This window comes from Cariama cristata, unplaced genomic scaffold (assembly GCF_000690535.1).
Source record: "Cariama cristata isolate BGI_N322 unplaced genomic scaffold, ASM69053v1 scaffold41710, whole genome shotgun sequence".
Lineage (NCBI taxonomy): Eukaryota > Metazoa > Chordata > Aves > Cariamiformes > Cariamidae > Cariama > Cariama cristata.
Genome location: NW_009593711.1, coordinates 3,392 through 23,290, shown reverse-complemented (window position 1 = coordinate 23,290; position 19,899 = coordinate 3,392). Strand labels below are relative to the sequence as shown.

At 43.3% G+C, this 19,899-nt stretch overlaps 1 protein-coding gene across 1 annotated transcript; it reads left to right on the top strand.

The window, feature by feature from the left end:
- Positions 1 to 1,539: 1,539 nt before the first annotated feature.
- Positions 1,540 to 18,309, top strand: PIGU (phosphatidylinositol glycan anchor biosynthesis, class U; the record flags this gene model as incomplete). The annotated part of the gene is made up of 11 exons (XM_009695258.1): positions 1,540 to 1,635; positions 2,910 to 2,969; positions 3,919 to 3,981; positions 5,530 to 5,639; positions 7,365 to 7,465; positions 9,399 to 9,496; positions 11,682 to 11,836; positions 12,337 to 12,480; positions 13,247 to 13,371; positions 15,233 to 15,375; positions 18,196 to 18,309. Coding segments are annotated over 11 exons (1,209 nt in total), but the record flags the coding sequence as incomplete, so codon positions are not given.
- Positions 18,310 to 19,899: the final 1,590 nt, after the last annotated feature.

Sequence of the window (19,899 nt, the reverse complement as noted above, 5' to 3'; positions counted from 1 at the left end):
GACAAAAAAACTGCATGCAATGCTCCGCGGCAGTTGTCCCCGAGGGCAGCGCGGGTGTTCGGCAGCTGCAAGGGGACGGGAGGAACACGGGACCGAAAGCAGGAGGACGGGGGTTTAGCCATTGTGTGCAGCTGGCCTGGTTGCACTTGTACAAACGGATTGTGTCGCAGATTTACGTAAAATGGAAGAATGACGAAGTCTGGCCCTGAATACGTAGTCTCAACAGCCTTGATTTGAGTCGCTTTCATTACGCTGTAACTGCACAAGCACTGTCTTGTGGGGTGAACACGACTGCATGGTTCCCAGTTCGTGCAGAGCTACTCACCGTTTCATTTTCCTTGTTCAGTTTGTGACCCCACATGTTGTTACCAACGTTATTCAAATTCTGTTCTGAAGACTGAGATATGGTTTAATCAAGGTGTTTCGATGGCATTCATCTCTATAGCATCTGAGCCCATTAGGAACCTTAATTTATTTTAAAGACAGCCCTTTGGGAAAATAATATCCAGTAGTTATGCAGGTAAAATTATTTGCAGGTTTGGGTGGAAAACAGTGGCACAGAGTAATAAAGGTCAAAAGCATGAATGCATTTGATGACCTGAGGCCTCTGCTGCACAGTGTGTAGCACTTCAGACTTCATTGTTTCAAAATACAGCTCCCCAAAATTGCCTTGCAGCAACGGGTACTTTCTAAATCTTACCTTAGAGCATCAAGGAAGGCATCTGGATAGTAAGGAGCACAGTTAGGATCACCTTGAAAAGTCTGGGCTGTCATCATAAAGGAACTTTGCGGCAGAGACAGAATCTACTTCTCCACTATATTGCTGTACTGAGAACCTCTTGTTGCTTCCTGTAGTCTCCTGTCTCATTTCCCTCTGAACAAATGCAGCCATTTCCCATCGCTTCTTTCACTGCATATGCTGATCAGTCCCCAGGGAACGTGGATCCCTGCTCAGTAACGTGGAGATCGGATGAAAAAGCATGTGCATACATTGCAGTGCAAGCTGTAATTACACGATTGCGAAGGATCTGAATTAAGGCTGCAAAATGTCAGGAAGTTTCAACAAGGGATAAAGCTTTTAGCTTTGCCTGGTAGTATGTATTCATTTCTGCTCTTTTATTGTGGGTTTGGATGTTTCAGGTCTTTCTACATCTAATTAGGCAAAATAGTTCAAATTCTATATTATGTCGTGATTTGTCCTCTTAGAATTAAGTATTTTTCCAGCATAGATACCATGTTTCACCTAATAGATGACTTGAAATCAGTGAATATCATACATGTGATTTATGTATAATTCAGTGCAAAACATTTCAGCTGTAATGTTTTTAACTGAAATAAATAAATAGATTACGACTGACTATTCAGTTACTAAAGAAATTTGCATGGCAGAAGTAAGCAAGCAGTCAATTTTAGCTGATTGGTGGCTTTGTAAGGTTTTGTGTCACACAGGTGGCAATTCAATGTGAGATTCTTATGAGTGTGGGTGTTTTAAAAACTATAGTTTTACCATCATGAGATCTTTCTCTTCCCACATTACAGGATTCTAATGTGGGCATTTTGTATGTTTCAGTGGTCGAAGGATTAGCCCTGCTGGATTTAGGGGTCTCGCCATATTCTGGAGCTATTTTTCATGAGGTCGGTATGCATGCTTCATTTTAAATGTGATATTCAAGTGGCACATTTCTTAGTCTTACTGCTCAGAGGCTGTCAAAGTCTTGTCCCAAAGACTTCAGAGAACTTGGAGTTGTGTAGTTGTCTGTGCAATACTCGTATATGTAGCGACTAGCACCATGAGGAAATACAGTTCATGACAGAATAACTTGTTGCTGTGCAGATGGTAGACATTGTAATATTTGTTACTGCATGAGGAGAGTCTGAAATAGGGGAAATCTGTAATAAGGAAAATACTCTGTTCGTATCCAGATGTTTCTGTCAGCAGAAGCTGGAGCAGGGAGAGACAGTGTCATTGTGAGTCTGAACACAATTTTACTGGATAGCAGCATCTTGAGTTTCTGCAGAAATATGAACATTGGCACAAGTATGCAGTACATTTATTCCTCATCTTGAAAACATTTCGTTCCTCCAAACATTTAAGCTCCTGTGGGATTTTGTGCCCTTGAGTGGTCCTATTGATATGAAGGTACACTCATACACAGTGTCACCTAGGGGTGAGGCAGATACTTTGTATACCTCTGAAAACTTGTTTCTCTTCAATAGATTCTCTTTCTTACAGAGTTTTCTTGCAGACTGTGAAATATTTTCCCACACTTATATATACAATGACATTATTTTAGAAGTATTTCAAAAGAAATGTATTTTCTCACAGTGAAGACTGAATTTACACCATGTAAACATAGTACTTCCAGATTAAGCTTTTCTGTCATAGGAGTAATTCAGAAACATGCTCTTCCTCTTACTCTAGAAGGGAAAAGCTGTGGGAGTAAGAGAATGATAGGACTGTACATGCTTTCTTCTTTTTGCTTTATAAAAGACTCATCTACACAACAGGCTAAACAGTGAAACCAGCTATGTAGGAAATGCTTTCAAAAGTACCTGCAAACAACCTGCAAAAATAGATTGTCTAGAAAAAATTATTTTCTAAAGCTGTTCTTTATATGCTTTTTGTTGTAACTCTACCACTATACTAGTAGAATTGAAAAGTTGGAATAGAATATAATTTTCAAAGTTGATGGTGCCTTTTATGATGTGCATTGAGAACTTAGCAAGGAAAAAGACCAGTAAATGTGCTTTGGTTAATCACTTTACTCTGAAGTAACAGCGTTGTAGAAAAGGCTAAGGAAAATTACCTTTTGCACTCTCTCGTAGTACTACTTCATTTTTCTCATCAAATCACCGGTTGTTTTTTCTGGACAGTATTTGACACGGGTTTCCCTTCTGCTCTCTTTTAGACCCCACTGATAATATATCTGTTTCACTTCCTGATTGAGTACGCTGAATTGGTGTTCATGGTAAGCACTCCTGGAAAACTGCTCTTGAAAGGTCCCGTTCTGTGAAATGCTGAGTATGACTTTCCTTTTACTGCTGTGAGAATCAGGGACCTTTGGCTTCCCTGTAGTTCAGATGCTGGCTGAGCTCACGGTTTAATTAGAAAGGCAGCTTTGTCTGTACAAACCCACGTTTGGGCTTTTCCCTTGTTGTACATATTCCTTCTTTTTTGTGAGTTCTTGGTTAGATAGTTATACCCACAGAAGGACGGGAAGTTGGCCTTTGGTTTCAGATTTCAAAGGTTACCTCTTACAGGTCAGCGTATTTTGTCCCCCCCGCCTAATCCCTACATTGCAGTGTTTCTCACTAAAACCCACTGCCAAACCCCAGGCCTGCAGAGCGCACACATCGGTTAGTCCTCCAAATGTCTCTTGTAAACTATTCTCCAAGTTCTGCATAAATCAGGACAGAAATCATACAGCTGGCTGCACATAGCACCTGGTGGAGCATCTCTCTCCCCAGATCCCTGCTGGGCGGGTCTCATCCAGAGCTAACGGCCGTCTGCATTGTGCTTGTGCTGATTGTTCAGAGGACTGTACTGCTGCCTGGTAAGTTTGGGAGAGCTCAAGGCACTGTCATGCTGGATTAATGGACAGGTGGATTTAGGCAGATAGGCACTGCCCCAGTGTTGCCTGCGCTCTAATTAGACCAGTGATTCTCTCTATTACCCTCGCCTACTTCTTTCCATGGACAATTTCTTTCCCCTTAATTCCCAATTCTCATGGCTTCAAAGGTTAAGCAGTGTGTGTGAGCACAATGTACAAATCACCAGTGTTTTTAAAGCTCGTTTTTTCTTCTCATGAGCTGAGTCAGATCAGAGTCCTTATTCAGCCTTGCAGTTCAGTCCAATATCTTTTTCTGCATTTGTTTATTATGCTTACAGTCAGTCTGTCTATGCCTTGCTTTTTTTAGATAACTGATGTGCTAACTGCTGTTGCCCTTTACTTGGCCATCCAGGACTTCAACAAAGTTGTGGTAAGCTGACTTGCCAGTGTTGCTCATCCTCTTCTCCTAGCAAGTATAATTGTCTTGTACCACAGAAAACACACACCAGAGGATGCAGTATCAACCAGTCCTTGTTGCAGTAAATCTGATCATATCTGGATGATCAATAAACGTGGGGACTGAATGTGGTAAACAACTGAGGCATTTTAAGTTTTGTGGTGGCAATATTACAGTGTAAAACAAATTAGTGACTGTAGCTACCACTCTACACTTGAATGATGATCACAGCAGTGTAGATTCTTTGTTCTGAAAGGAGTATACAGAATTTGAGAAATTTGTGAGAGTGCAATAGCCAGTGAAATGCAGACAAGTCTAGGGTCACAGTACACAAGAGGAGTTGTGCTATTTTAGAACGTGTACTGAAAACCCACCTTCAGTCTTTGTGGCAGTTTGCAGCATGCAAAATTTAATTACTGGACTATGTATTTGGCAAGACTTGAGCGCTCCCTTTTCTCACCTCTGCTCCTGCTACAATTGTCTGTACATTTTGTAGCCAGAGCCTGGAATGTTTTACCTTGAACAGGGTTTGTGTTTGCACACAGCGTGAGTTAATACACGAACTGGAAACATGTAAAGGAAGGAGTAAAACCTTCCAAGGATGCTGAGGTGATGTAAATCATTCTAGTGAGCAAGGCGAAAGTCTGACACCAAATATTACTTGTTCCCTTCAAATTATAAATACACGTGTTTGGAGGTGAGTGATTCCTCCCAGCTCTCTCTCGAAAGTAGCTCAGAGAACATTGTGTGTGAGCAATGCTGTGCTCTCTGCCATCCTAGAGGGGCAGTGATTCAATATCAACAGGAACAAGGAGGCTGCATTTCCTACAGCATCTGTGTGGTCTCCCATCCAGCTATGCACTTGTTCCTGGTCCTCTGACTTTGCGGTTGAAGGGATAACTTATGATAGAACTGCAGATGTGTAAAAATCCCGTGTGTGAACTACTTCACTTGTTAAGGATTTATTGCCAGCATCTCTCTACGTCTGTCTCACCATGACATGGTTCAGTAGGTTCATTATTCAGATTTCTCTTTTGTCTCTGTAGAGAGCGTTATAGAACAAGATAGATTAAAGAGAGAGATTTGGGGTCCCTAAAGGAGATTTGGCATAGAGGTATCCATCTTCAAAATAACAAAGACTGCATGCTTCTGTGACTTGGTTTCTCAGGGGCTTGTGAATTTATAAAGTCAGCTTTTCACTGGAGGTCCAGACAGGCTTTAGGAAGATTGAAAGTATTAAACTTTAGTGTGGTGAATTCACTGTCAGCTGTGTCAAGAGCTAGACACAGGTAATGAAGGAAGTTCAAATAAGTCGAGATTGCTTTCTCCTGACTTCCACTTCAATTGTCAAGTATTTAGGAAAAGAGAGGGGGTTTTGTTCTGTTTGTACAACACCTCACATAACATGAGTTTTGGCGCACGCCTCGGGCTCATATATGTTCTACAGTAATGGAAATACCGAGTAATAAGAAATAATTACTTTCCTCATCTGACAGTCTTTGGTCATTCTCCCTTGTTCAGTTCAAAAAGCAAAAGCTCCTAATAGAACTGGATAAATATGCACCAGATGTGGCTGAACTCATCCAGACGCCCATGGAAATGCACTACATCCCCCTCAAGGTAGCACTATTGTAAGTATTGCTTCTTGTAGGCTGCAGTGGGCTGCTTTGGTTCTGCAGCTCCCTTTGGGTTTTATTTGTCTGATTTGGGGCTTCAGCATTTGTTGAAGATTTTTTGGTTTTTTTTTCCTCCCAGAAATTCTGAATTTCCTATTATACATAAAAATCCCCCTAGCCCTGAATATTCAGTTTGAAAGTAAAAAGCAGATGCTTTTCCAAATGTTTGTTGGCAGCAAGGAAATTCACTTGGGCCCTCTAAGACAGGCTTAACAGCATAACGTCATTAATTTGGCAGCAAGAATGTTGTGTCTGCACAGATCACGCTCCCATTTATTTTGCCTGTCTGCTAATGTTATCAAAATTGATTCTATGCCTCCCAAATAGCTCAGGTGTCTTTTTGGAAAAGTTAGGAGAATTTTTTAGCAGTTGGACAAAATCGTTGTTGAATATCACAACTTGAATATCCTGGATTTGGTTACAACAATTCAAAGATATTATCAGGTTGTCATCTTAATAATGTTATGCCTTGGTGTTCCTCTGTAACTAAACTATTTCTTTACTTCAGAAAGCTTCAACTAAAATAATATACAAGCAAGGTACTTAATGTCAAAGAATTATTTTTTTCATTGGGGTTTTGATAAATTATTATCTGAATATCTGAAATTATCTATGCCAGAGAGAGTTCTCCATTAGATGTTATTTTTTCTTATTTTCATATGAATTTTGTAAAATGATAAATTCCCCAGGGTGAGAAAGGTAGAGTCAGTGAATTGCAGACTGTTTTGTGTTTGACATTGTTGCACATTACCACAGCAAATTTGGCATTAAATTGTACCTATCCTGCTGTAGATTCTCTCTCTGGAAACACAGAAAAAGGCAGGCTGGGACTCAGAGAAGTAGGAAAAATGTAAAGAGATAATTAGGAAATCATCAACCTTGTTTACTCACGCTGATGGTTGGTTTAGTTATTAGCAAGTTTGATCAGTAGCATATTATCTTGCTTATTGTATTGGTAATCCTTCCAAACATTTTTCTGTGCTTTGAACCTAGTTAAATGGGATTATTGTAATTCTCATTTCCAAAAGGAGCTGGCATCCTTACTAACTAAAGTGTGGCTGAATTCTGGAAGGTAAAGGTGTTCAGAGTTTGCTGTCTTTCCGTAATTCCAATTAAAATATGCCAGATTTTCATAGCTGGCAGGTTTTGTGCTCAGATCATGCCATTGTGAACATAAATAATTGCTCTGCTGTAGCAGGAGTGTGCAGGTGCAATTGGGTTGGAAGAAACTCTGCTAATGTCTAAGGATTTGTTTCCGTCATACTGTCTTCTTATTTTTATTACTTCTTCAGACCCAGTAGATATAAGTAGCAGAAGGAGTTTAGTTTGGACCCAATAATCCTAGGTCTGACTGAAAAAATGCACAATGTTTCTGCAAAGCAAGAAACATTTTTGGTCGTCATTTTCTAGGCTAGAACTTGCATTTTAAACATCTTCCCAGCTGTCGTCTTTTCTCCAGTGTGCTCCTTGTGGCCACTGTGCCTAAGGCTGTAGTCCAAAGATCTGTTTTTTGCTCCAGACCGAAGAACATGTTCAGCTGAGTTACTTTGGTGATGAGAGGATCCCATCAAATGTAAATAAACAAAAAGAAATGGCAAAGTGCATCTGTTTTTCCTTTGAACATCACTTTAATTAGATGCTGTCTCCTTTGAATGTAACTCGAGCTTTGGTCTTTTTCAGCTATCTGTTAAACCCCTACACTGTGATGTCTTGTGTGGCAAAGTCCACCTGTGCCATCAACAATACTGTCATTGCATTCTTCATTTTAGCTACAATAAAAGGTAACGCAATGAAGAAAAAATTATTCTTTATGATTTTCTATAATGATTAGAAAAGTAGCAGAGATTAAATCAAGGTGGAACTTTACAGATATGATTGTTATAAAGATTTCAGTGAAACACAGGAGAAACAGGACTGGAGCAAGGTCAAAGTTTCAAACCTGAAATCACGAGATCAAGAGACTTTATAGTCAAGTCAAAACTTCCTTTCACCTCAGTGTACCTAGAAGTTTCATCTCTAAAAACTGACTCCTTTTCCTGGATGACTTCAGATAGTTTTCTGTTTATGAAGAAATACGTGTTTGTGTGTAGGAGGACATAATCCTCTTCTGCTCTTTTGTACATGAATATGCACTTGAAGTGTTGTATACAATTTATTTTCGACGTGTATCTTTGAACTTTTATTCAAAAGCAAGCAGTTGCCTGCAGCTATTATTTGACTTTCCCTCACAGTTGTAAGCTTGGTTTCAAATTAGCTAATTGAGATTTGGGGAAGCAGAAACAGTAACCAGAGACCCATACTGGCACAGTTGAGCAGATTATGACAGAATAGCTGTTTTGTTCATTTTGTGCTTAATGCCAGGTTTCTGTTTATTTTATGACTCCCCAGTGCTAGTCATTTAGCATATGTGATCTGTACCAGTCGCGTAAGTTTTTGGAGTTCTCTGCTGGATCAGAGGAAAGGTTGGTCTGATCTCTTGTCTCCAGCAGCAACCAGACCCAAACATTGTGAAGAAAGCGGATATGGATTGTTTTTATTAGTGTTTCCATAAGAAAGTTTTCCTCCAGTTATTGATTAACTGAGGCAGGAGGGGTTTTGATTTAAAAGCATTTGCAAAAGCAAAACAAGTGGAGTCCTTTTAGTTAAACTGATTTTTCACTGTTCACTGATACTGAATAGTACCCCTGTGTTTTCTCCCTGATTGGGAATATGGCAGCCTCTAGGTTTTAAAGTGTGCAAAGAGAGGATATCAGATTATGACTGTGATTTTCTGTGCAAAATTGAACACTCAATAAAATAGAGGACAAGGAGGTTTCTGTCTAGGAGAGTGTAGTTGAAGAATGGAGGAGGCTCATCACCAGGTAACTCTGTATTTTCTCTTTCAAAGGGTGGAAGCAGAGAGAAGCTTACTGAGTGTTTGATGTCAGTAGGCTGACAATTAGTGCAGTGCACTGAGTCAGGATTCTTGCTATCTGAGCTATATCTTTACAGATGACTTCCATCAAGTGACATAAGACTGAAAGCTATAACCAGGCTACTGTACTGGGTGCTTGTACTTTTATTGTTTAACCTGGGACCTTTTGGACTTGATTTCTGGTGTTGGTAATTTGGCAATGTGAGTACTCAGCACTTAGCTCAACCTGAGACACCTCAAGTAAAGCTTCCTCAATAAAGGCATTCATATTTTTAAGACCACTTGGAAAAGCTGTGCTAATCCTCAGTTTTGGTATCTGTAATCTTCATTCCTTCAACTGCAGACTTTCACTTGCTCTCTTTCACAGAGCTTTGCTGAGGGCCCTAACACATTCTGGTGACAAGGTTATCCAGCATGCCCAATATGAGTATAACAGCTGTTTCATGTGGATATGACTGAAGTGAATGCATTCCCATGCATAAACAGCAGCCAGCGTGGTCTATATATAGACTGAATGACATGAATCTCTTTCCATATGTGCATGATAGGAGATAGAACCAGTCAGTGGTTCTTTCTTGTGGGACAATCACCTTGGTATGAGTCATTCTCCATTCAAAATGTAGTTAAGAAAAGAACACTCTCCAGGACACGTTCTGCTAAAAATGCCTTTAAGTGGTGGTCTGATATTTGTAAAGGCCCTGCAGAGGGTTATGCATTTCTTCCAGTTTGGACTTCTTGTCTGTAAGGCTGTTTATAGTAAATGTTCCTTACAAATGAACATTATTTTTTTTTCTTTACAGGTAGTGCCTTCCTCAGTGCTGTGTTCCTGGCTTTAGCAACATACCAGTCACTCTACCCTCTCACATTGTTTGCTCCAGCACTCCTTTACCTTCTACAGGTTGGTACCTGTCATCTTTTTGTAACTGTGCAGGGAGTCGGGCAAGTCCTGAATTTCTGGAAAAAGTGACTCTCCTCAAGCCGTGGAAAGTTTGAAGCCTGAGTGGGGATGCCTGTGCATAGAGAGAAGGGAGCAGAAATTCATCTACGGAATGATGTTTAGTTTGCCCAAAATAAGTGCTATCCTTTGTGTCATGTGAACAGCAATGAGGATTTTAGACTTGGAGAATTTCCTTTGCACTGACATGGGTTGCTGAGCTGTGTTTGAATGAGCAGCTGTATGATTGAATCACTCAAACTCAAAAATGCTGATTTGGAGTTTAATGGCAAAAGGCATGTGCTTGTGAAAGTGACTGGTTGCCCTTGTCCTTTCTCCGCCCCCATTAACAGGGCCCCTGAATTCCAGCGGGACTGACCTTGATCATTCATGGGTGCACGGTGCGTCAACAGGCAGACACTGGTCCAGGCAAAACTAGTCCAGCAGCAGGCTGGTAGGCATATCTGCAGGCAGGGGTAGGGTTTAAAGCTGAGGCAGCTCTTTGCTAGCGAGTGGATTCATCACCGGTTTGCCTGCATGCTTCCCTCTGGCCTCTCTCTTAGCTCTTGTGCTGATGACTTAACCGAGAGTCCAAATTATGATGCACTTAATGAAAACTGGTCATTTGCTAGTCTTGTTCTGCTATGGAAGGAAGGTGAGGCTGTGACTGCTAGCAGAGGACTCTTGCCTCCATTCACAGATCACTTCGTGATCATTTTTATTATTTTTGCCATTCTGAAAGTCATGCTGTTGAGTGTTTCACCAGTCTTTCTTGATTGCTTCTCTCCTATCTCCCTCATGATTTTTATAGCTAATCTTAACTACAGGTTCATTACAGCCTATTCTCAAATCTCTGAGCTTTAAAAGAGAATGGAGAGTCAGTTCTAGTCCGTTTTCTTTCCATGACTGACATGAATGTCTCTTTTTTTTTTTTTTTCAGAATTTTAATTATTTTTACTCTTTCAAGACAAGAACTTCTGCAGAGTCAGTGTTGTTTTTTCAGTTTGATAATTTTTAGGAGCATTTACTTTATATATTTTGTATTTTGGTCTCATTTGTTCTCTTTTAACTTTAGTCAAGTAAAGTGGCAGTAAAGTACAAGCATTGTGTTCACAAGCAACAACGAGTGCTTTGATACGTGAATGCCTAATTTGCAACTATTAAAGGGGATCATGCTAGCGTGTATTCTTTTATCCAGATTTGTAAATGAACTTCCCTGCATTCTTTTACAGAATTAAATATCTTTTCTCTAGCACTCTCCAATCTGTCCTGCCAAAAAATCCTTGGTAAACTTGCTTACATTGTTCCAGCAAGTGGTGTTAAACACACTATGAGAAAACAGAGCATGCTTTACACAGAGCCCACATCAGTTAGAGCTGGCTCTCGTACATCTCCTGCCAGTGTACACCCTAGTACCAAATGGAAAAGCTACATTACTGACTTGGAGCTGCACAACTCTGAGCAATTCCCAAAGGTGTTTGCCCCTGTGTATATATTTGTCTTTACAAATGCAATCAGGGGGCCTCTTGGAGAGAGAGCCATATGTCATGTTATGTGACAAGGACTTGTGGTTGACCTATCAGGACATGTAGCAGTGGCAGGACTGCAGCAGTTGGCTTTGAGAAGGCAACCTTTTAGACTGGCTCCTTTGTGCTTAGGAACCCACTGGATGTCTTCTTTCCCTGATTTCAGCAGAGCCCAAGTGTCAGTCCATGTGATGGAGGCCCAGCATCACAGGGTGGTGGGTCGTGGAGCAGGGCACTTGGTCACCCAGTTGGTGTGGGTTCATGCAGTGGAAGGCAGGCAGCGGTACAGTATTGCGAACGTCTAAGATACAAGTGTAGCTGTGAGGAGGTGTGTGTAAATCTTACAGTGAGTGCATGAGGCTTGACATGCTGCAAGGAGAAATTACCAGCTTAGCTACTGTATTTTCAAACACAGTTCTGGAAGTATGTGCAATATGTATGACTTAATTGGCCAAAGTGAAGAACATCAAGCAAATTGTGCTTGAGAGCTGCTCCTTCCAGTGCCATAGTGCCAGCGTTTGATGCTTTCTTTCATGAATTTAAAATTATGTTCTGAAAACTCAAGCTTCCCTGTGGCTTTCCACCTGATGAAGGATATCTGCCTGCTTATGTTTCATTTTCAGCGTCAGTTCATACCAGTAAAACTGAAAAGTAAAAGCTTCTGGCTCTACACCATGCAATATGCAGCCCTGTACCTGTGCAGCCTAGTGGTGATCATCTGCCTCTCCTTCTTCCTCCTCAATTCCTGGGATTTTATCCCATCTGTTTATGGGTTTATGTAAGTATAAGGTTTCTTACTGTTTTTTCTGTCTATCCCCGACTGTGTTGTTTCTTGTGCATCACATGCAGATGCCCCGCTCCCTGTCCTAAGGAGTGTGTGATCTGTGATTTTAGTGGCAATGCAAGAGAAGAAAGTGTGTGGAGGAGAGCAGGCATTAGCCAACTTCTGTTAATTAAATAACAGCAAGAATTAGAGAAGACAGGAGATGGTTTCCACTGAGTCAATTGGAAATAGACTTGATCATTGAGCTACTATGGCTGTGAAATTTTTGTGTCTAGAGAAATGTGTGCTTGGGAACAGTTTAAATCCTGCTGGGGCATAAGGAGGGGTTAGCCCCTTTTCTCTCCAGGTCTTCACCCCCTTGATTTCTCTTCCACGGATTTAAAATACAGGTCCTCTATCCAGTAGCACACAATGATTAATCAGTGTAACAGAAGCAGGGCAGTGAAAAACAACAATTTAAAAATGTTACCTTGACTTTTCTTTTCAAATTTCAGCCTTTCCGTTCCAGATTTGACACCCAATATTGGCCTTTTCTGGTACTTCTTTGCAGAGATGTTTGAACACTTTAGTCTTTTCTTTGTATGCGTGTTTCAAATTAACGTGTTCTTCTACACCATTCCCTTGGCAATAAAGCTAAAGTAAGTACGTTTCTCTGCTAGTTTTTTTACTTTCAGTTGTCTGGTGGAAGCTTATAAGGCTGGCATCAGATGTCTGGATCTACAAGCCTGAAAAAAATACTTTTTTAAACAGGGCATAGCCTCCTCATTTCCCAATGTTTCAACCTTTATTCCTTTTAAATAAAGTGAGCTGGGCTCTGCTATGCAACAGATGTGTTACAGGCATCAAAAGAGAGGGCAGAAATTTAGGGTGTATAGGTGCCTGCTCCCTGGCAGCATAAGCCAGTGTAGTCAGAAAGCAAGAACTCTTGGCTGGAACTTCAAGTTCTGTATTGTCAGAAAAAAAAATGAAAACTTGGGAACATTCCTAGCGGGCGGCACTGACACTGTTACCCTTCTTTCTGATAAGAACGCCCATTAACATGCCTGGATTCTCAGTGAGCTTATCCTGTTGACTTGGCATGGATACAGACATCATGACACACCAGAGGGATAACTATGGGGCTTGTCCGAATAACCTTCAGAGAGGAGGAGAGAGAGCTGGGGAAGAGCAGCCCAGATGACCAACTGTGAGGGCAGTGAGCAGATGTGCATCTCCTTATACTGCTTCTCTGCAGAACAGCTCGGTCTACCCCACCCAGCACTCAGAGGCGTGTTTGGAGAGAGCAGGGGTACAACAGCCTCTTTGAGCCTGTCCAACAGTACATTTGCACCTTTGCTGATGTTTATTTCCAGCTTCCAGAGACCCTACTGCATCCTCTTATCCTTTGTGTCTTTTGTCTTCTAGAGAACACCCTGTGTTCTTCATGTTTGTCCAGATCGCAATCATTTCTATCTTCAAGTCCTATCCCACTGTGGGAGACATTGCACTGTACATGGCCTTCCTTCCAGTCTGGAGCCACCTTTACAGATGTAAGTTCTTTGTGTTTGATTATTCCTTATCTGGAATGGGAAAGGGCCTGTCCAATAATTGTCACCACTAAACCAAACCAGGCTCACGTCCGCAGGCTCCTTTGGCCTCCTTGGGGTGTCTGGAAGGAGGCTTGATTTTTCTGATAGTATAGTCTCTAACGTGTCTTTAGGACTAGGGTTGAAATTCGTTGAGGAGGGAATTTTCACTTGTACCTTATCTTCCCCCTCTCTCCAAGTTGTTCTGAGGATTAACTTTTTTGTAAGAACCTTTTACAGTCCTGCACAGGGGTTGTGACTTATTTAAAGTACATCCATCCTTCAAATGCTTCACTCCCATTTAAGGCTGTGTAATTTGAACGCTGCTCCTGCAGTTGGTGAGTCCCCCAGCCTTAAAATCCTGCACCTTACAGTCCTCCTTTGTTTTGCATCTGCTTGTTTGCTTAGAGTAGAAGTAACTGAATTACTCCAATTGTCCAGTTTTTCTTAAATGCTTCATAAAGAACCTCTTTAACTCTTTAAATCACCAGAGACCTTCCTGATGATTTTCAGACTCAGTCTCTAGAACCTGCTACACTGGGGAGATTTGAAAGCACTGTGTTTTTCCTGGTGTTTCTTGCTTAAACCAGCTGCTTTTACCAGCCCTGCCAGGTTATCTGGACCTTTTACTGCAGTCTTCTCTAACACAGGCTAAGTGTGTTTATGGACAGCTAGCCTGCCTGATGTCAGGAGACATATCAGGAGTCAAGAGACTTGGAGACCATCTGCTCTATTAGTTTCAGACTAAGGAAAACTAAGGCCAAAGCAGCTGTGATAAAACAGGACTGGAAGCCCCAGGCTAGCCCTGAGCATGTCGCAGCCATAGCAGGTGATACACTTCTGAGAAATCCTGATTCAGCGTAGTTCAGTTGCACGTTCCACGCATGCAGATAAGGGGCCTGTGACCAGTAAGAGGGACAGTCGTCTGTCACATGCTCCCACCCCACAGTGAGTGAATACACCTACTGAACAAGAAGTTTTAAAAGATAGGTGTGAACAGGTTTGGATGTGACGATGCCCTTAAAATATCAGATAGCTCCCTTCAGCTGCAGAATGATCGCAAGTCTTTCACTTACCCTCAGGGACATTGGCTGAGCTATAGCCAAGCACAGCAACACAAGTGCCGGGATGAATTATAATACTGCTGCCAAAGACCAGGCATAAATAGTTCACAGAAAACAAAATCTTTTCTGGCCTAGTAGTTCCTAAGCTCTTTTAGACAAAGTTATGCTTGTTTTTTTGTCCATCTGACACATACACAGACTAATGGATTATGGCCACATTTGCACCTCCCGAGGTCATGTGCTTGTCAACATGTTTGGCCTATATGAGTTCGCTCTTTTTGTGGTGCTTTCATTTCCTTACCACCTCCCAAGAAATTATCTCTTTTCCTATGGCCCGCAGGTTCATTTTTTTCCTTTGTTGTCAGCTTGAGGAAGCTAGGAAATGGCGTGCTCTGCTCTCTGAATCGTGATGCTGGTGGAAAGGCCTTTCTCAAAACTGCTAGTTACTGTAGTGTAGACACCAAAAAACCAAAGTCCTCTGAGGAAGAGTGATTGGAGGCAGGACCTAGAAGGAAAGAGCTACAAATGAGGATTTCACACTCAAGCAAAGGCAGAAGTATTTATTTTAAAAGGAAATATAGTGGATTTCTTCTAAAAGCTACCCGGGAAATTATTAAAGCAAACTGTAAAAGATTATTGGAGAGAAGTATGTGTTGGCAAGTGCCTCTCCTCCACTGCATGTACCCTAAATACCATAGCTGGTTGTGTGAGCTTGGCTGCTCAATAATGCATCATTTTAATGGCTTGCTTTTCTTTTGCAGTCCTCCGGAACATCTTCATCCTGTCATGTGTGCTCATTGTCTGCTCCCTCCTGTTCCCTGTTCTGTGGCATCTATGGATTTATGCAGGAAGTGCCAACTCCAATTTTTATTATGCCATCACGTTGACTTTCAACATAGGGCAGGTTAGTAGAGCGAGGCAAACAAGGCTGCACTTTGGGTTCGTCACTGAACTGGGTATCCTGTCAGCAACAGTGAGTTCTGCAGGATGTGTCTGGCTCTTTGCATCCTGTGTAGTCCTGCATAGCAGCTTCCTGCCTCTCCTTGCTCCACCTGAAATCTGCTTAGTCCTCACCTTCTGGCACGCTAATGGGGAAGAGTTCTTGTAGTATTTGAGCTATAGCTTAACAATCCAGCTGGACTGTACTGCAAGTTACATAGTCTGTTGCTTGATAGTAGAAGAAAAGCATCTTGGTGGGGCAGAACACATGTGAATAGAGAAGGTGAACTAAGAAGGGAAATGGAAAAAACTATAGAGCAGCAGCAGTGGGGCCAGACAACAGGCAAATGAGAGCTGCCCATACACAGTGATATGGCACCAATTTTTCTAAGCATTATACCTCACTGAAATGTAGGGTTGTGGGCACATGCAGGGGCCCAGTCATACCAGGGCTTGCTCTCACTGCTTCCCTCAAGGCCATTCCAGATACCTGACTTTCGCTGGCCTTAGGGAAAACAGTGCTTAGCACGCCTGAAGGATGGGATTCAATGTACACAGTTGCTACAACCTTTTCTAAGTCCTTCCTCTTTTCTGTGCTACTTCTTATGTCCCTAAGCCCTGAGACAGTTTCACATGTGGGTGAGCAGAACGTTCATTTCATGTTAAAGTTGCCTTTATTCTGAATGTGCCTCAACCATTTATGTTTGTCTGCTTCTCCTAAAACTAGAGGAGCAGTTTTGCCATGGGCTGAAAATCACCTGCTTGTACATCCCCCCCTTGATAAATGGATTCTATAAAAGCAAAAAGAGACTCCATGCAGTGAGTGGGGTGAGAGGGAGTTTAGAGATACTACTAAGAAGGGCTTATAGGAAATTGGGAGTGGTTTGTTAGCTCTCTACATGTCTTGCTATGGAATGAAAGGAATACTAAAACTTTAATTAGAGGTTGCAGGTGTTGATTTTATTTCCTACTTGAGAAAGTCATAGCAGATCCTGCAAGGTCTTGTGCTCTTTGTAAATGCAGACAGAGCAAAAATCTGCTTTCGATTTCCTTGTGAGAAAGAACTACCCCTCATCCCCACTAACCTCAGCTCTTTTCACATTAAGACATCAGCAGAGAAGTTTAGTTAAAAGTAAAATCAACCATATTGATACAGCATGTCAGTAGTCAGCCATGATGCTCAGCAAAACAAGCGGACAGGATGAGCACGGCTGTTTTCAGTCTCCCTGAGCACCTCTACCCTTCTCTGTCTGTTCTCCTTTGCACTTTCTCCTCTGACATCAGCAGTCTGCAGCCTTGTTTCTCTTCCCCTCAGTCCCCCCCCGGTCCTCCATATCTTCCCATCCTGCCACTGAGCCTTCTTCGCAGCAGCTGTATTTAGCAGTAACCCACGCAGGCTCTGACTGAGAGCCTGACTCTCCCTCCCTCCTTCCCCTTATCACTGCAGCATACTTCAGGTGAGGCATTGTGCCAAAGCGGTGCATTAAGTGGCATCTGGACATTAGAACAAGAACTACTAGCTTGATCTGGCACTGAAAAGATTTTCCACTCTAGTTATGTGATGCTGTTTCCAGATGGAGGAGGTCAGCACTCCTGGGGAAAGGTGGCACTCCAAGAGGCTAAGTGACAAATGGCCCTGCTGGACCAGCTTACAACAGCCCATCCTGCCCCTGCAGAGGCAGCTTGCCCGAGGTGACTGCTTTAGAAAAACCACGGAGACTCACTCTTGTGTTCTCAGTGCTTTTAGGCAAGGGAGCAGTCACACTGTGGTGCCTCAGTACAACCAAAGTGGGACTGAGGAGGGGAGGGACCTTGCGATTTCCACGTCAGGTGTCCATGTTCACTGTGGTTCTCTGGCACTTCAGTCACAAAGGTGCTTCAGTTGTGATTTCACACTACAACATGGCCGGTGGCAATGCCAGCCCAAGGTACCCTCATCTCCCGGGCAGCACGGGACGGTGCCAAGATCTGTGTGTGTGGCAGCATGCTCTGACCTGGGTCAGGGGAAAATGGGGGGGATGGCCAGCTCTGGGCACCACTGAAAGAGAGACAGTGTGCAAACATGTACACAGGGTCGGCTGCCCCACCGAGAGGCCATGACAGCACAGGGGCAGGAAGGAGATGGAGAAGTGATGGGGGTGGAAGAGGTGCTTTTATCTGGTGTTGCTCCTGGATGTTGTGCTGTGAAGCCACAGCCTTGACGTTTCAGCTCTTCTTTTCATCCCTTAGCCTGGTAAGTATTATTTTGTTAAACTGCTAAAGCTGCTGTTTGCTGAGGCCGACCTGGGGAGCTGTGGTATTCCTGCCAGTGTCTGCAAGCTTCTTACCCTTGCTGAGCAGAAATAGCAGTTGAAAAACAATTACAATTGAAAAGTGCTTAATAGCAGTCAGACTTTCAGCATTGGAGTGGAACTACATGACAGTGCTTGCATGGAAGGAGTCCTGTGGGTGAGGGTGAGAAGGTCTGTAAAGCTTTGGCACAGATTGTCATATATGCCATTGTCGTATAGTTTGACCCGTTTATGGAGCTGCTGTCTCCTTAGTGAAGACGTCTGTGAGTACACCCTGGTAGTGCAAGAAATAGATTAGTTTAATTCTCCCTTGGCTTAATACTGCAGAGCAATGGACAAGGAGTGTTCACAGGATCAGAGTGTCTCCTCTTGCAAGGTGTGGTGAACAGCCTAAGAAGTTCTTAAATCCCTTCAGGGTCCGTCACAAACACATGTCCCTTTTTATTCCTTGTTCTGAAGCATCACTCATGTGTGTCAACATCTCACTTCTGCAGATCCTGCTCATCTCGGATTATTTCTATGCCTTCCTCCGGCGGGAGTACTACCTCACTCATGGACTCCATTTGACAAGGCAAGATGGGACAGAGGCCATGCTTGTTTTGAAATAAGGATTGTGCCCACCATTCCCTGGGACATGGACCACTCTAAGGAACATGCGAAGCTTGGGGTATGTGGGGTGGGTGGGGAAGGTTCCCAGAATGAGCTCTGACTTTGGGAATGATACCTACTGAAAGAAAGGGCTGAGGTTTTTCTGAGAGTACCCTCCTGAGCTGTGGGCTCAGTGCAGAGACTGTAAGAGCTACGAGTAGGAGCTGCAGTGCTTCCGTTGGAGCATCTCCCTTCTTCCCTCAGCTGTGCTTTTCACTGCGACCTCAGCCATCAACTCTGGGCAGTCCAGCAGGAACCGGAGAAAGTGTCAGAGCTAACGCCAGGGCTGAATCTCTGGCCCAGAAAGAACTCGGACCATGAACTGTTTACTTTTTACTATCACTGCTTCTTGGAGATGTTTGCTTCTCCTTGAAATTTCCCCTTCACTGCTTTGACCAGTCATGCTCCTGCTTGGCACAAGGCGATCTCTGGGTACCTTGTGTCTAAGCCCTGGGTGCAAATGCCGTTTCTTGGTTCTCCTGCTGTTGTGGGATCTGGAAAAATCGCATGTGCTCAGGCACAGTGGGTGCTTGTGAAACACATGGGTGACCAAGGATGAATGACCTGTTGCAAGGAGAACAGCTGAAGCTGCTGCCACAGGCGATAATCTTGGCTCTCAGACCCTAGTAAGAACTGGAATTGGGGTGAAAGCAGGAGCCAGGGTGGGTGCTGGGTAACTAACAACTGCTGTGTTCTGTTGGAGCAACACAGACACTTTTGTGTCAGGAGCTGCACAGAGGCATTACAGGGTCTCAAGAAGGAACACTACTGTGGCGATGATAGACTCCCACTAACCCTTGTTTCTGTAGGGTGACAGAGCTTGGCAGCGCAGGGCTCACTGTACCCTTGTGATGGCTTGGGGCAGCAGCCTGGAAGTGGAATGAGCAAACTGCCTGCCTGGGCTAGCGACCAGGAGGTGTCAAAATCTCCTCTTTAAGGCCCCAGACCAAATCCAGAAGGAGCCTCAGCCACTGCTGTGTGGAGTTGTTGGGCTCCAGGTGTTCCACAGCTGCTTAACACTATGGGATATGCACGTCCCTGTGTTACCCTTTTGCAAGTACAGTGGCAGTATCTTGAGGCTGTGCACAGAGGACTCGGTTAAAGCTCTGCCCCTTGGTGCCCCCATGGCTCCCCTCCGTCTGTGCCCAGACTGGCTCACTTCAGAGCTGCTGCTGCTGCTGACCCTGTGAATGTGACCCACTGGGGTGAACCCGCTGGGCTGGCTTCTTGCTCTGCCGTTGCATGGTGGCACTGAGCGGTGGCAACCGTGGTGTGGAAACCTTCTCGCTGGTGTCGGGGCAGCAGACGGCCCACTTCCCCACTGATCCCAGGCAAAATCCAAAGGGCTGGGAATGTGACGACAGCAAAACTAATCTGCGCCTGGTACAGAGCAACTGAGAGATGAGTGTGCCCAGGCAGTTGTGTGAACAGCTCTTCCTTCTTTCTGGACATTTAAAACTTTTGCCTTACTGCACTGCTGTTAGCGCTTTGGTGGGGGGATGTTAATCCGAGCCCAGCTCAGCCCCCTGTGCTCAGCTGCCCGTGCCAGG